The following is a 16,366-nucleotide window of genomic DNA, read 5'->3' as shown; positions in this document are numbered from 1 at the left end:
CACAACTAGGATGTAAGTTCCATGAAGGAGACAATCCTTGTCTATTTTATAGACTGATGTATCCCAGGTGCTTAGCACAGAGGAAATACCCAATGATAATTGTTGGAGCAGCAATGAATGAGCAGTCTGTGGAGATCAGTGAATCAGAGGGCTAGTGGGTCTGAGAGGGGTGATGGGACTTGTCAGCTGAGGACTTTGCTTAATGAATGGGGTCTGCATGGACAGTGATTGGTAGGACTAGGAGGGTCAGTAGTAGGTAAATGGGGTCAATGGCTTGGGCATCTCTGTGGAGATCATTAAGGAGACTGGCTATGGGAGAGGCTAATTATCTTGCCCAAAGTCACCCATCTAGTAAGTGGCAGAGCTGGAATTGATCTCAAGATGTCTTAACCTCAGTGTTGTACAAGTCAAGATGTGAAAGCTGAGTGAAGGAAGTATACAGGGGCAGGGGCAAGACAAGGTCTGCGGATCCTGGAAATTTTCCCTGTGTAGCAAATCAGAATGGGGAAAAAACTAGAAAGTTGATACTACAGGTAAATTCAGCACTCAAGAGCTCTGGTAGAATAACCTAATGATGCTTAATCTGTCAGATTATATCAGTGAACAGTGCATGAGGCCATGATTCTCTAGACTAGTGCACCCTTCCTGCAATTTCTGCCTCTGAGTCTACAGGTAAATATGAGAATGACTCACAGCCTGATGCAGGTGTTGGGAGAGGGCAGGACCCACAGCAATGTTCCTATAAGTGTGGGGAGCTGGTGCCCTGGCATGATGATTTTGATACTGGTGTGTAGGATGAGGGGGGGAAAATACAGAAAGCAGAAAGACTAAAGTTTTGCAATAGTAATCCATGAATGAAGTGATGAGGCTAAAAACGTCCAAACCCAGTCCCATCACCATTAGTGCCTCTCTCTACCTTTCTTTGCCTTTTCCATCCAATCCTCCCACTCAGTCTTCCCCTTTCAGAGCTGCAGCCCATCTTGATTCCTACTCTTTCCTCCACAGATTAAAATGTCATCTCTGAAACTCCCAACCTACTTGTCATAGCTTTCAGTACTCTGCTCTGTCCACACTGGAGCAGATTTCTCCCCTCAAAGCCCAAGAGGTGGGAAATGTTTACACTTAGGAATTTTTCATATTTAGAGGCAAAGACGTCAATATAACAGTATTCCTGAAGAGGTTTCCTTCTATAAAATGATTCACTTGGAGTTATCATTTTATTCCATTTTACAGGGAGTCTTGCAAGTCAATAACTATATACAAAAGGAACAGAAAACCCAAGTCAAACGTTTGGGAAAATTTACATTTATTTACGGAGAAATTACTGAATAAAGTGAGAGACAATGAATGTAATGAATTTGGAAGAAATTTCCAAAGACCACAAAATGTAATAAATGTGACAAAGTTGTAATAAATGTTATAAATGTGTCCACTAAAAACCAAACTAGACAAAATGCATAAGAATATAAGTAATATAAAAAAATCCCTCCTGTACAAGTCTCAACACATTGAACATGGTGAATAAAAGCTTATAACAAAATGTAATCTTACTCTGCTTTAGAGAACTCACACTGGAGAGAAATACTGTGACTGTAATGTGGAAAAGCCTCCAACCAGAACCCCGTTTTCACTGGAATATATAATCCATACTGGTGAGAAATCATTCAAGGACAATGAATGTGAGAAAGCCTATAGGTATAGCCTGGCTCTTATTCAACAGAAAATGAAACACATAGGCAGAATGCCTTATAAATTCCACAAATTTGGGGGAAAAACTTTTTTCAGGGGTTCAAATTGATTGATTGGACATCGGAGAAGGCAAACTATGCATGCAAAGAGCATGGAAAAACCTTCAAGGATTTGTCAACCCCCACTGAACATCAAAGAAATGATCCAAGGTAGAGACATTATGTACACACTGAATGTGGAAAAGCCCTCTTCCAAGAGTCAGGACTTTTTGTACACATTAGAGAATTCAGAAAGGAGAGAAATCTCACAAATGTACTAAATATGACAATGCCTTTAGCAATAGAGGATGCCCCCACTGCACACAAAATGGTGCATGCATCTTCTACAAGTGGACTGAATGTGAGAAGGCCCAGAAGAAGACGACAGAACTCACTGTGCATCAAAGAATCCACATCAGAGAGACCAGTCTGAATGAATGTGGGGAGTATATGAAAGTCTTCAGCGGGAAACCAGGACTCTAAGTCTGAAACTTCACATGGGGAGAAAACCTCTAAATGTGGAAAAGCTTTTACTAAGAAATCATCCAAAATCTAAGTCACAGAGTTCAGAGTGGGTAAAACCACAAAAATGTAAAACTGTGGAAAAGTTTTCAACTAGAAGTCAAGACTCACGGCACATCAGAGAATTCATACCAAGAGAAACACCAAGAAAATAATAAATACAGGAAAACCTTCATTCGGAGATCAGAGCTCATTGTTCTCTAAGAGTTAATATAGGAGAAAAACCCTATCAAAGCACTAATGTGGAAAAACCATCAGTAAGAAAACACACCTCATTGTACATCAGGAAACCCACACAGGAGCTAACCTGTATGAAATAATGAATTTTGGTAAGCATCCAGCAATATATGAAATGTCATAGCTCACACTGTGGAGAATTCCTAGGAATGCAACAAATGTGAGGAAGGAGAATCTGTACACCAAAAATGTTATTCTGAGGAGAAGCCCTATTAAAGAATGCAGAAACACCTAGTCCCAAGGTCAAAATGGATTATGCAGAGACTCTGTCTAAGGAAGAGTCTCCATGTTGTATGAAGTGTTGTTGATCTTCAGAATCAGTTCCAGACATTAGATACTAGAGAATTCATACTGATAAATAAAAAAAGTCAATTTAACAAATTTAAATTCTACCCCAGGGAAATAAAATTCCATTAACTTAAACTGAACTTCTTGTTAAAAAAAGATTAATGAAAAATGCATTTGAAGTCCAAGCATCTTCCTTCCCATGCCTCATGCTTGCCTTTCGAAGGGGATCTCCCCAGGAAATATTGGAAGAGAACAGTTTTGATGTTCATCCTAAGTTTTCCACTTGGAATTAATCTTCGCCATGGACACAACTCTCTCTGTCACTGGTCCCAACCTAGAACTTGTGAACACCGTCCCTTACAGGCATCAGAGGAGGGCAAACACCACCCTTGCTAGTTTATTCTCACACCCCTACCACCACACAAGTGTATCTGATTTTCTTAAAGTTCAGGGTTCATTTAAGGGAATACACATGGGAAAGGAAAAAAAAGCAGTTCTCTAAGTGTGACATCCCCCAGATCCCAGGAGAAAAGACCTCGAGGAAAAGACCCTGCCACAAATAATCTCATGGGAGCACGCCAGTTCCCTCTGCTCATTCCCCTGTCCTGTGCAGGCCCATCTTCTCTCACAGGGCTCTCATCCAAGGCTCGATCCCTCTGTACCAGCAAAATATTTACCCAAGCCCAAGTTAGTCCAAAATACAGACCCACAGAGCTCTTGTGGAAACTGCTCCTCCCTGACTCCAACCCTGAATTTCATTCTGGGGTCTACATATTCTCACATGCTGCCCAATCCCCAAATTCTGGTGGTTGATCAAGGGGTGGAAATCCACTCACACTGGGCCAAGCCCAGGGCTTCATCATGATCTCTGAACTTCAAATCAGTGAGTATAAGTTTAGTCCCTCTCCAGAGTAGGGTTCTCTCAGTGGCTGTTTCCCACCATGAGTAGAAAGTCTGGTCTGCAGTGAGGAAGTATGATGCCATCATGCACAGAAAAACAGAAAAAGGTGTCCTGTGGGTCCAGGTCAGCTCCATCTTGGTGGCCGTGGCCTTTGTGGACTCCCCACCCTGATTGCTCACTGCAGATCTGGGCTTTTCACAGCTTCCACCATGAAGCAAGGGAAAGAAAAGAACAGAGGACGGGGAGCAATTGTCCCATTCATTCCTTACTTGCTACTTGGGGGCCTCTGTGCCTTCGCCCTTGGGTGGGGCTGCCACTGTGGAGGTTGTCTTGAGGCTCCGTTTCCGCTTCTGCACGTTCTGCTCCGGGTGAAACAGGATGACGTAGGTTTTGGGTACATAGAGCATGCCGAGGGACACCGATGCACTCAGGCTTAAGGACACAGTCAGTGTGGTGGTTTGGATGTAGATCTAGGCCACGGAGGAAGGGACCAGGTGGGACTCAGCCCAGGTCTCTCCCGCCCTCCACCCCCACACAGCCTGGAAGTGAGTCTATTTCAGTCAAGTGACTGGGAATGAGCACTCAATAAAGGAGAGCAGTGTAAGCAAAGGCCCTGTGGCATGAAGAATTGGTAGTCACTGTTTGGCTCTGGTATAGGCAGGAAGAAGGGTAAACGACACAGGACTGAGTAGACAAGTGATCAAGGGAAGTGAGAGGTTCATTCAGAGAGAGCAACACCTGGGAAAATGGTCCATATGCCTAAAAAGTGCTAGAGAATGTTAATGAATGAATGAACATGTTTTCAAATGTACAAATGAATGGATGAACCAAACCTGAATAAAGGAGCAAGTAAGCAAACAAAGGGAAGACGGAGGTGAATAAACAAATGCTCCACTGTACACATGAATAAACGACTGTCAAACAAATAGACCGACAGATGAATGGATTGGCAGATGTAAAGTATATGAAAAGATAATTGAATAAAATAAAGTTAATTGATGGTTGGAAGAAGCATGGATGAAAAAAATGAATGAATAAACAATGGAAAGGGGACTGAGAGAACAACTGGAGGGAGACTGGAAAGACAAATGAGTACATGAATTAATCAGCCAACCAAGCAAGCATTCATATGGGTGGCCCAGCTCTTGGAATAATTGAGCCCTTCCGTGGACAGGCAGGAAATAAACGAGGTCATGAAACTGATGGGGGACCCAGATTACCTTTTCAGCTGACTGGGCAGTGCCAAAGAAGATAGGCACAAAAGCCAGCCAGATGATGCAGGTGGTGTACATGGTGAAGCCAATGGGCTTGGCCTCATTGAAGGTCTCAGGCACGCCACGGGCCTTGATGGCATACACCGTGCATGTGACCATGAGCAAGAGGCTGTAGCCCAGGCAGCCGACAAGGGAGAGATCTGACATGTCGCACTTGAGCACCCCTCTGGCCTGCTCTGGTTCCACCGTCCGCTGCTCTTCATAGTCAATCACACTGTGTGGGGGCTGGGCCCCCATCCAGGCCATCACTCCCACCACCTGCAGGAGCCAACATGGTATCAAGGACACACCCAGCCTCACCCTCGACTGAGATCTCTAGCAGGTTAGGGTCGCTTTTAGGCTCCTGGCCTATTGAATGGGATGCTCAGGCCTGAGAGCCACTGTGGAGAGGGGAGGGCTGTCCAGGAGGGGACTGCCTGGGCAAAGGCCTGTGACACAGGCAGGTGGAGAGAAGGGGCTGCAGTGGAAGTATGTGCTGGGGACATCTGGGCTGATTGGGGAAGGGGCCCTGGATGTCCTCTTCCTGTATTTCAGCCATTACCACCACCGTTTACTGAGCCCAGCAAGGTGCAGTGACTGCAGGCAGGGGCTCTGGAAAGGTGACCCTAATCACATTTCCTCTATCTACCGAACGGGAACCCTCATAATCTGTTGTGAAGACATGATGCCAGCTTGGGGGAGGAGTCAGTTCATGTCCCACTGATTAGGAACCAGGCCCAGCAGAAATGTTTCCCTTCACAACCGTCCAGGGAGGCAGTATCATGTATTCTGTAGGTGAGAAAACACTAGCTTTATCTAATCTAGCAATATGGCAAACCAAGTTCCTGAGGACCCCCTTCCTTCTCCAGATCCAGAGAACTGTTGAACAAGATATAATGAAATTGTGTGTGAATGCATAGTGAGACTCAAAATATAGAGGCACTGAATGGAGAGCAGTAAGAATGTGAACTGATGCCAGGTGGCCAGGGAGGTCAGAGTCAGACACAGGCCCTAACAAGGAGAAGATGGAGTATGAATTCCTTCACAGTGAGGGGAGACATGACCTCGAGCCAAGGGAAGCTGGGGAGTAGGAACTAAGACACTGCATGAAGGTGGGACCCTGGAAGGGCCGTCCCCTACATTTGTCCAGGTGGTTCACTGCACAAGATGCTTGACTTGGGAGGAGTGGGGCTGAAACCTAGCCAACACTTCAGTGCCATACTGTGCACCTGGAGTAGGGCCATGTGATCCTAGAGGAAAGGATGCTTTTTAAATAATTCGCACACCCAGAAGGAACACCTTTTTGTGATTCTCCCAAAGGCAGCAGCCCCATGAACAAGGGACTATTAAAATAAAACTCCACCCACTGTCCAGGAAGGAAGCATGGAGGCTCCTCTTAGAAATCCTCTAGCTGGGGGGGAAAGTTGCCCAAGAGAAACTAAAACCCAAGGCCTATGATACACGGGAGTAGCAACCAAAATGCGCCCCACTGAATTTGCAACCCACGTACTTGGTAAAAGAATTAGCATCCAGTACAGATAACAAAAGCCTACAAAATAATAGAAAGTGAGCAAAGCACAGGAAGAGGCACAGGCACATCACAGAAGAGGAAAGTACAAAGGCTAGCTGCACTAGTAAGTAGAGACAAATTAAAACAATGAGATACCATTTCACATCCATCATATTGCTGAATAACCTTGTAAAGTTGAAGGTGTGCATCTTTGAAAAGATTTGGGATTTCTAGAAAGAGAGGTATAATGTGGAGAGTCCATAGGTGAGCCGGATGGGGGTACTGAATGCAGTCTAAACATCTCTATCCTGGGGCAAGAGGTGCCACGGGGGTTTCAGGCAGGAAGCAGTGAGGTGCTTTCTGAGGATGGGCTGTGCACTGAGATTCCGGCCCTGACAGAGGACGCTCAGACCCTGCTATGTGTCAGAAAATGGCAGCACCTTCCAGTTGTGAAGAATTGCATGGACTGAGGCCCATGGGTGGGAATGACCATGTTATATGCAGAGCTGGGTAGGAAGAAGGGCTCTCCTGGGGTGGAGAGTGAGCCGTGTCCAAATGAGCTGAGCATGGGCCATCCACCTGGCCCTGAGAACTGGGCTGGCTCTGCAATGTCATACAATGTCACACACAGTTGTCTCTTAGCACCCTTTACACAGAAAACATCCAGTGCTTTCCAGACCACAGGAGCCATTTCCAATGTTGTAGTATTACCATCTCAGAGAAAACCCTAAAGGAACTCTGCTTTTGCTGCACATACAGCATGAAATTCTGGCCATCAATGGAACTGGATGCTTCACTCCACATAGTATCATTAGACCCTGTGCCTCTTATCCAAGTTACCCAGTGACTGGGCAGCAGGAACTGCCTTTATGGAAACAGATTCTCTGCTTGGGGGAAATTCATCAGATTCTCTTTGCCCTGGGAGCCAAATTATGGAAGAGCACGTTCACTTTATGAAAATAATTTCACTGTTTTACAGAAAAATAACAGGATGCTTGCACTCCCTACCTTACTGATCCATTTTCCTTCAAGGATGAAGCAGAAGGAAACAGCTGCTCCTAAATGAGTTCTTCTAGTTACAGAAATAGTAGCGCCCTATCTCCTGGGACTTTTTCTTTTTTTTTTTTTAACATAGAGGCCAAAATAGAAGAGGGACTCTGATTTTTTTTTTTTTTTTTTTTTGCGGTACGCGGGCCTCTCACTGTTGTGGCCTCTCCCGTTGCGGAGCACAGGCTCCGGACGCGCAGGCTCAGAGGCCATGGCTCACGGGCGCAGCCGCTCCGCGGCATGTGGGATCTTTCCGGACCGGGCACGAACCGTTTCCGCTGCATTGGCAGGAGGACCCTCAACCACTGCGCCACCAGGGAAGCCCGGGACTCTGAGTTTTAAGGTGGAGGTCAGTGCCCGTACCCCCAGCCCCGATCCCGTTTGCCCACCCCGTCACTCTGGGAGCCCAAGAACTCACCTGCACGGAGGTGAAGCTGAAGGTGATGACGAGCTGCGAAGTGGGGCTGATGAAGGGTGGGGGCGTGACCGAGCGCTTCCCTTGCTCAAAGATGCGGTAGATGCGGTTGGTCTTCGTGAGCAAAGCAGAGTAGCTGAGGGTGGTTCCCAGGCCGAGGAAGAGCCTGCGGGCAGCGCAGACAGCCGCCCCGGGCTCAGCCACCATGAGGAAGGTGACCGTGTAGATGAGGAAGATGCCGGTGAGGAGGACGTAACTGAGCTCGCGGCCAGAGGCCCGGACTATGGGCGTGTTGTTGTGCCGCATGAAGGTGGCCACCACTGTGGTGGTGGCCATGATGCCCAGCACGGCCAAGAGGAGGGGCGGGGCCGCCCAGGGCGAGGACCAGGACAGGCGGACCACTGGCGTGGGGCGGCAGCCCGTGTGGTTGCGCGTGGGCCTCATGTCCCCGGGGCAGGCCTCGCAAGTGAACTCGTCCACCTGGAAGCGGTACCCGTCGCAGGCCTCACAGTGCCAACAGCAGGGGACGCCCTTCACCATCTTTTTCCGCTCTCCCGGCCCACAGGGGAGGCTGCACTGAGACTCGGGCACCTCTCGGGGGTCTCCCGACCACTGCAGGGCTTCCACCTGGGACACAGGGGACACCGGGACCTGTGACTCCCACATCCAGGAAGGTGGGTCCGCCTCCCTGTGCCCAGAGCTCATCCCGTGCCACTCACATCCAGTCTGAGGGTCTCCGCCCACTGGCCCACAGCCTGGTAGCTGCCACTGCCCGCACTGCCATTGGTCACCTGGTACTGGAAGATGTCGTATCGCCCGGGTGCATCCCCGTTCTCATTGAACATCACAGGGGTTCCTGCGCTGCCTGGAAGGAGAGCCTGTCATCCTCAGCTGGTTCTCGAGCCCATCAAAGGCCCAGCCAGGACAAAGGAAGAGCTTAGCAAGCACGTGAAAAGGTGCTCAGCATCCCCTATCATCAGGGAAATTCGGATCAAAACCGCAGTGAGATACCACCTCACACCCACTTAGGATAGCCACTGTCAAAACAACAGAAAGTAAGTGTTGGCAAATGTATGGAGACATTGAAACCCTATACTTCACTGGTGGGAATGCAAAATGATGCAGTCAGTGTGGAAAACAATATGGTGGTTCCTCAAGAAATTAAACAGAATTACCACACAATCCAGCAATTCCTTTTCAAGCTATATACCCAAAATAATGGAAAGCAGGGACTCAAAGAGATATTTGTACACTTATATTCACAGCAGCATATTCACAGTAGCTAAAATGCGGAAGAAACGCAAGTGTCCATCAACGGATGAACGGATAAGCAAATTGTGGTCTATACATACAATGGAATATTATTCAGCCTTAAAAAAGAAGGAAATTCTGACACATTCTACAACATGGATGAACCTTGAGAACATTATGATAAGTGAAATAAGCCACTCACAAAAGGACAAATCCTGTGTGATTCCACTTATATGAGGTACTTAGAGCAGTCAAATTCATAGACAAAATGTAGAATGCTGGGGGAGGGGGAAATGGGGAGTTAGTGTTTAATGAGTACAGAGTTTCAGTTCTGCACAGTGAAAAGAGTTCTAGAGGTTGACTGCACAACAATGTACACCACTAAACCGTACACTTAAAAATGGTTAAGATAGTAAATATTACGCTATGTGCATGTTACCACAATTTAAAAAGAAATAAGAAAGAGCTTAACTGCGCAGGCGAGAGGATGAGTTCAGACTTACAAAGGTACTGATTTGAACAATCAGCGTGCCTTATTTCTTTTAGAAGCTTGTTCTACCAGCTTGCAGAGCTGTTCTGGAGTGCTATTAAGTCATGCTCTTTATTTATTTATAACTTTTTGGCCATCGGCATGAGGGATCTTATTTCCCTGACCAGGGATCGAACCTGTGTCCCCTGCAGTGGAAGCACAGAGTCTTAACCACTGGACCGCCAGGGAAATCCCTAAGTCACGCTCTTTAACAGAGAGCTTGGCAGAGGAAAGGTGCTCAACATTTGGTGGAAGAAGAGAGTTCTTAATTTACTAAAGGATAGTAATTGAACACAATGCGAAGCCCCCCCAGCAAACCATAAGCACAGCTGAGTCCATCTGGGCCTTTTCAGAAACCCTTATTCTGAGCCTTGACCATGTGTCAGGCCCTCCACTCGTATTGGAGGGGCACAGACTCATGCCTTGTGCTCAGGCAGCACAGGGCCTGGCTGGGGAGGCATTCGGAAGCCTGAGACTCGGAGTGGGCTGCCTGTCCACTGTGTAAGCAGTGCCTTTGCACAGTCTGCACTGTGCCCCGTGCGTGCCCTCAGAGACCAGACGACTACAAACTCCGTGCAATGGAGAGGAGAGTTGTGTGTGACCCTCTGAGGGATCCAGGCAGAAGGGGTCACAGAGAAGTTCCCCAACACCTGGAATTTGCAGCCTGTAGCAGGAGGTACTGAAGCCTGGAGAAGGAGGAGTGTTAAAAACTGTTCCCCAGAACTTGGCTCGAGCCTCCAGCTCTCAGGCCCAGATGCTCCCACTATACTCTTCTGCTCTCCCATTCCTTCCATCCTGAGTCGGCCCAGGTCCCAAGAACTCCATCCCAGCAGGCTTCCCCTCATTCACGTAGGGGCTCTGGCTCCCACTCACCATTGAAACGTACAGCTCGAATATACTGCAGCAGTGTCCGCCCGTCGGTGGGCTCCATTGCCGGGCACAGGCCTGCGTGCCCGGGGCAGAGAGCCTGGTGCATGCTGTGGAGGGCGTGGGCAATGGCGTACACAGCATCAATCACAAACTGCACCTTCCCTTCCTGCTCGTAGGCAGAGTCCCGGCCGATGCGTTCCTCACCTGTCCTAGGGATGCCCAGAGGAAGTGTGCCTGGCTCCCAGATGCCCAACCTGGCCTCCCACCTTCTCCCTCACCACCCTCGCCACCCTGGGCAGCTCTCACCTGTGCATTTGCGGGTGGAATCGTCTGACTGGGTACCTGAGCTGGTCAGTTTGCAGTTAAAATTCTCTTCCCAGAACTCAGCAAACCAGATGTTCCGGCGGTTGTTCTCCAGGGAGCGAGTCATGAAGTACTGGTCAAATCCTGAGAGACAGGGAAGGAGGGAGGGGGCTGGCAACAGTCTGAGCTAGCCACACCTCACTACTTGTGTCCCTTCACCGCTTGCTCACTTTGCAGCTGGGGATACCCATGTGACCAATTTCTGGCCTGGCCAATGAGTTCAAAGCCATCTAGGGACTCCATGGTAAATTTGCATCCTGATACAAGCTCAGAGCCTCACCACATGAGAGAATTTTTTGCTGCCTTTTCTTTCCTGGTTAGGATGCTGCTATGAAGATGTAATGGGTGAAGCTTCAGCAGCCACTTTGTGAATAAAACACCACAATCAAGAAAGCACATAGGACTTCCCTGGTGGCGCAGTGGTTAAGAATCTGCCTGCCAGTGCAGGGAACACGAGTTCGAGCCCTGGTCCAGGAAGACCACATGCCGCGGAGCAACTAAGCCCGTGTGCCACAAATACTGAGCCTGAGCTCTAGAGCCTGCGAGCCACAACTACTGAAGCCCACATGCCTAGAGCCCGTGCTCTGCAACAAGAGAAGCCACCGCAATGGGAGGCCCATTCACCGCAACGAAGAGTAGCCCCCGCTCACCACAACTAGAGAAAGTCCGCACGCAGTAACAAAGACCGACCGCAGCCAAAAATAAATAAACAAATAAATTCATTAAAAAAACAAAAACAAAAACAAAAACAGGTTGACTTTTAAAAAATAGAAGGCATATGGCAACTACAGAGGATGGGGGAACAGAAGGGGAGACAGAGCTCAGGGCTCTGAGAACATCATTGACTCACTGCCCCAAGCATGAAGTTGCCCCTACTTTGAAACCTCATGCCTTGTAATGAAATGCCTTTATTGCTAAAACCACTCTCAGTCTAGTCTGTTGCCTGCAACTGAATGCATTCTAAGGGAAAGAAAGAGTGTAAGGGTGGGTGTACACCTCCCAAAGGCTGGGAGCCCCTGCGAGTCAGGGCTCAGCATTTACAAGGGTCTGCACTTCATAAAATACCCCGAAGTGCCTCATCAAAGCATGTTCAGTTTAGCCTTTGGGGAAATGAGCAATCCTAGTGTAAAGTGGCCATCTTTCCTGCATTCTTCCAGATATTCACAGGCGGGATGGTGGAGGAGGGGTGGAGAGGAAGGCCTCATTAATTGATCAACAGGACAGTACGACCCACATCCTTGGTTTCTATCCCTCCCACAGTCACCCTCAAATTAGAGTGCCTTTGGCAGAACCAGGAATACAGGCATTGAATTAACACAAAACTAAACAAACAAACAAAACCTAACAATTCTTCACCCTGTAGAGTGGGATGTGCATTTCCTCACCTGCCAATTCATTCAAACACTGCTTGGAGGGATGTATTCACAGAATCTCAGAATTCTAGAATCTGGGAATCCTAGAAGGGACCCTGGATCATGGTACAATTTTATAGAAGGGGAAAATGAGCACCCCCAAGAGGGGATCATGGGGAAGGATAAATATGGGTGGGAGATGCAGTGGGGAAGGGCGTTCCCCCACTCACCATCAATAGAGGCCCTCTTGGGCAGGATGGTGATGGCTCCCACGGCCACGTCCTCCAGGTTCAGGATGGGTGAGATCTTGGCTCCCCAGCTGTCTGAGCCAACCCACAGGAAGTAGCTGGTCAGGTTGGCCTGGCGTGCAGCCTCCAGGACCCTCCTGGTAAGGATAGGGTAGGGGTGAGCGAGGGCCGGAGAGCCTCCTCCAACTTAACTCTGGTCACTTTCCATTCTTCTCTCTCCATCTACCCCATTCTGCATCACTCATCAGACCCTTTGTTTATCAGGAAAGGTAGGATGTAGGGAGTTTAGGACACTTGCCCTGGGTTTTTCAGGTAGTAAAGTGTCCAGCCAGGCTCTGACCCCAGGCCTGCCCTCTTGTTCTGTGCACCATAGTCCACTGCATGCTGTCTTTAAGAAGGGCCTACCTTCTCTTGCTGGGGCTCATGGCCTTCTGCTGATACCCTCCTACCCCTGGGAGTCCTTCCCTGACAGCTCATTTTCTGCACTTACATGCGCCCACCAGTCTCTCCCCCACTGTTAATTATAGAAACAGACATATATTCTCGTGTTTCCCTGGCTAGGTTTGGAGCATCTTCACCCAGACCAGGCCTGGTTCATTTCTGGGGGCACCAGGCAGAGAGGTGGCAGTAGAAAAGGTATGTGGGGGCAGGAAGGTAAGGGGAAGTGAGAAAGAGGGAAAGGAGGATGTACGTGGCTGGGATATGTGAGAAGAGGTGGCAGGGTCTTCAAGGACAGCCTCTGAAGAACACGGTGATTGAACATGCCATCTGTCCCACCTGATGTCATCCTCGTTGGCAAAGATGATGATGCCCCGGGCATTTGGTGTCTCCATGAGTCTCCTGATCACCTTATTGAATTCTCCTGGCTTTGGCTCCCTGGGAATCTTGATGGACTGGGCAATACAGACCCCCCCTGGGTGTCGGAGATGCCAAAGTCAGCTGCGGTCCCACCCATTCACCCACCAGGGCCACCACCACTCATGCCTGTGGCAGGGGCTGAGTCTTCCAAAGGACCCCCACAGGGGGCACCATCCAGGCTCCCCATCATGAACCCAGTGCCCTACCTCACTGCTTATGCCCTGTCCAACGGACCCTCTATAGGCTCCTTCATGCCTCAGACCCCCCTGCCCCAAGCTCACCAGCCTCTCGGGAGATCTGCACAAAGGCGTCAACCCCACTCTCGCCATAGTTGCCCTCGGAGGCCAGCGTGGACACGTAGTTCCATCCCAATGCCCGCACGATGTCCACCATGGCCTGGGCCTGGTAGGAGTCAGGTGGCACCACGCGGGAGAAGAAGTCATAGCGTGTGGAGTCACTAAGCTCAGGGGCCGTGGAGGCGTAGCTGATCTGGGGTATCTGGAGTGGGGAAGGACACCAGGGCTGTGAATGGAGGGTCAGTGACCCTAGGGAGGGAGGGCAATGAGGACCCAGGACAGGGACGTTTGGGGTTACAGTGCTGGGGGCAAGCTGGAACAGCCACAAAGAGAGGCCAGGAGGGGCAGATCCGGCAGGAGAGCTGGGGAGGGGTTATTTGATTGAAGGCTGTGTCTGGACTAATGGAGGGGCCTGTTTAGAACTGGGTTTATCTGTGTGCATTAGAGTGATTAATAGCAGGGATTACAGCTGAGCTGATCCAGGAGAAGGAGTGCGGGCAGTAAGTGTGAAAGCAGAGTGGAGAACGGTGGCTGGGGAGGCTGGGAAGAGGGCGGCTAGCAGAGAAGAGGGTGTATCCCTCATGTTAAAGAAAAACTCACGAGCAAAAAAAAAAAAGAAAGAAAACAACAAAAAACACACACATAAAAGGGAGCATGTGGGAGCTGGTATGAAGGTCAGAGAGGGGGAGGTTCTGGAAGAAGCGGGCTGGAGCTGGTCTAGGGAAGACAGAGATGTTTGAAGCTGAAACAGAAAGGAAGGGTGGAGTGTGAAGACGTTATGGAAAGGAGAGGGGAAGAGAGAGACAGGGAGATGGAAAGAGAAAATCAAGAAGAAAGACAAAGAAAGAGGGAAAATGAGAGAAAACGAGGCAGAGAAACGCTCATGGGCTACAGTGCAATTAATGGACGACTTAGTTACCCCGGGCACTCTAGACGCTTTAATTCCGAACAACCTTCCCAGACAGGCTTGCGTCTGGCCCAGGGGACAAGGTTTCTTTGCGAACTAGAGTGATTCTCGCAAGGAGGCCAGACCTCAGCCACGCCCAGGGCAAGGACGAGGGAGAGAAGCTGCAACCCGGGCGCTCCCCCGGGCCCTCACCGCAAACAGGCGCAGCACGTTGGCGACCATGATGGAGACGGAGCTGGCCGAGGCGCCCACGACAGCCACCACGCGCTCAGGGGGCGCGGCGCGCACCGGGGGGACGCCGCCTGGGCAGCGCACGGCTGCCTCGTCGCCGTCGCCGCGGCCGCGGATCAGCGCCTGCACGAAGCTCAGCGCCTGCTCCAGCGCGTACGTGTCCCGCGAGCAGGTGTCGAGCAGCCGCGCGCCCAGGCGCACCCCGGGCAGCAGCTCGGGGTCGGCGTTCACGCGGTCCAGCGCGTACAGCATGGCCTCGAGCCTGTGCACTCCCTGCTCCTTCTTCAGCGGCCCGCACGCTCTGCCCGCCGCGCCCCGCGCGTGCACCGGGAACAGGCCGCCCAGCGTGAGGCCGCCCGCCAGGCGCACCGAGCCCGCGGCGCCCGCCACGCCCGCCTGCGCCAGCGTCAGCAGCAGCGTCAGCAGCGGCAGGATTCCGGCCATCGGCTCGGGGACTGCGGGAGGAAGACGGGGTGGGGACGGGAACAGAACGGGAGAACGCTCTGAGCGCCCGGCAGAGGAAGGAGCCGGGTCGGCGGAAAGGCGAGTGAGCCCCAAGCCTTGGGGAGAGGGGAGGCGCGCAGTATATAAATATTGGCCGAGTCAGCTGGAGAAGTTATGAAGCATCAACTCGGCCAGCCTTCCCGGGCCACCTGGCTCTCACACCCTCTGAACCTCATCACCTGGGTCCCCCCTGCTCGACCACTGGCTCCAGTCCTACCCCTGCCCTCCCCGACAGCCCTGGGCCGCTCTTACTGGGAGTCCACCCCCAGCGCACACCCAGGCCCCCTCTGTAGCCACACTCACCCGCGCCAGCCGCTGTCGGTTCAGGACGGGACAGTGACAGATGCCGAGAGCCCTGAGGGAGAGAGGATTTAAGGATTCTGGGGAAGGGATGAGAGGCCGCCCTGAGGGCGGAGACCCGTCCTGAGCAAGGCGTGTGCGCCGGACTGGCTCTCTCCACATCTCCTTTCCCTCCCTTTCCTACTCCCTGGGTCTGTTTCTTTCCTGTCTTTGGGTATGTGTCTGACATACACACTCTGTCCTTTTCTGTCTTCTGGTCTCTCTATTTCTCATCTCTGTCTCCGGCTTTCTCTACCCACCCCTCTCCCTTCTCTCTTTCTTCTCTTTCTGTCTCAGTCTCATTCTCTCTCTCTCAGTGTCCCTTTCTCTCATTGTCTCTCTCTCTGTCTCTTACCTGTTTTCTGTTACTCTTCCTCTCTTCTGGCCACCAGTGTCTTGGCTCAGGCTGCTTAAGGCACTTTCCAGCTTTCTCCTTGCAAATCCCTGCAATAAACCCATGAGTGGAGTGAGAAAGGAACACGGGCTGAGCAAACAGGATTGCGCCTGAACAGGAGGAGAGAGAACAGGGCTGAGCTGGAAGAAGGCAGGAGCAAGCAGACCTTTAATGGTAGCACACACACAACCCTACAAAGAAGAGACTTCTACCATCAGGCCCATTTCACAGTTGGGGAAGTAGAGACCTCAAGGAGTTAAGTGACTCACCCAAGGTCACACAGTGGACATGTGTCAGCATCAGGATTTGTACTCAGGTTGGTGT

The 16,366-nt window shown here is 50.4% G+C and overlaps 1 protein-coding gene across 1 annotated transcript; it reads right to left on the bottom strand.

The window, feature by feature from the left end:
* Nucleotides 1–1,385: 1,385 nt before the first annotated feature.
* Nucleotides 1,386–15,667, bottom strand: GRM6 (glutamate metabotropic receptor 6). The gene is made up of 11 exons (XM_030844809.2): nucleotides 15,613–15,667; nucleotides 14,767–15,260; nucleotides 13,653–13,869; nucleotides 13,291–13,426; nucleotides 12,496–12,650; nucleotides 10,857–10,997; nucleotides 10,554–10,754; nucleotides 8,620–8,765; nucleotides 7,904–8,527; nucleotides 4,896–5,207; nucleotides 1,386–4,145 (listed from the first exon to the last, which is right to left on the bottom strand). Exons 2-11 carry the CDS (start codon nucleotides 15,247–15,249, stop codon nucleotides 3,948–3,950), a joined length of 2,613 nt encoding a protein of 870 aa, XP_030700669.2. The 5' UTR covers nucleotides 15,250–15,260; nucleotides 15,613–15,667; the 3' UTR covers nucleotides 1,386–3,947.
* Nucleotides 15,668–16,366: the final 699 nt, after the last annotated feature.

The sequence above is a fragment of the Globicephala melas genome, chromosome 3 (assembly GCF_963455315.2).
Source record: "Globicephala melas chromosome 3, mGloMel1.2, whole genome shotgun sequence".
Classification (NCBI taxonomy): Eukaryota; Metazoa; Chordata; class Mammalia; order Artiodactyla; family Delphinidae; genus Globicephala; species Globicephala melas.
This window is presented reverse-complemented; position numbering and strand designations above follow the sequence as displayed.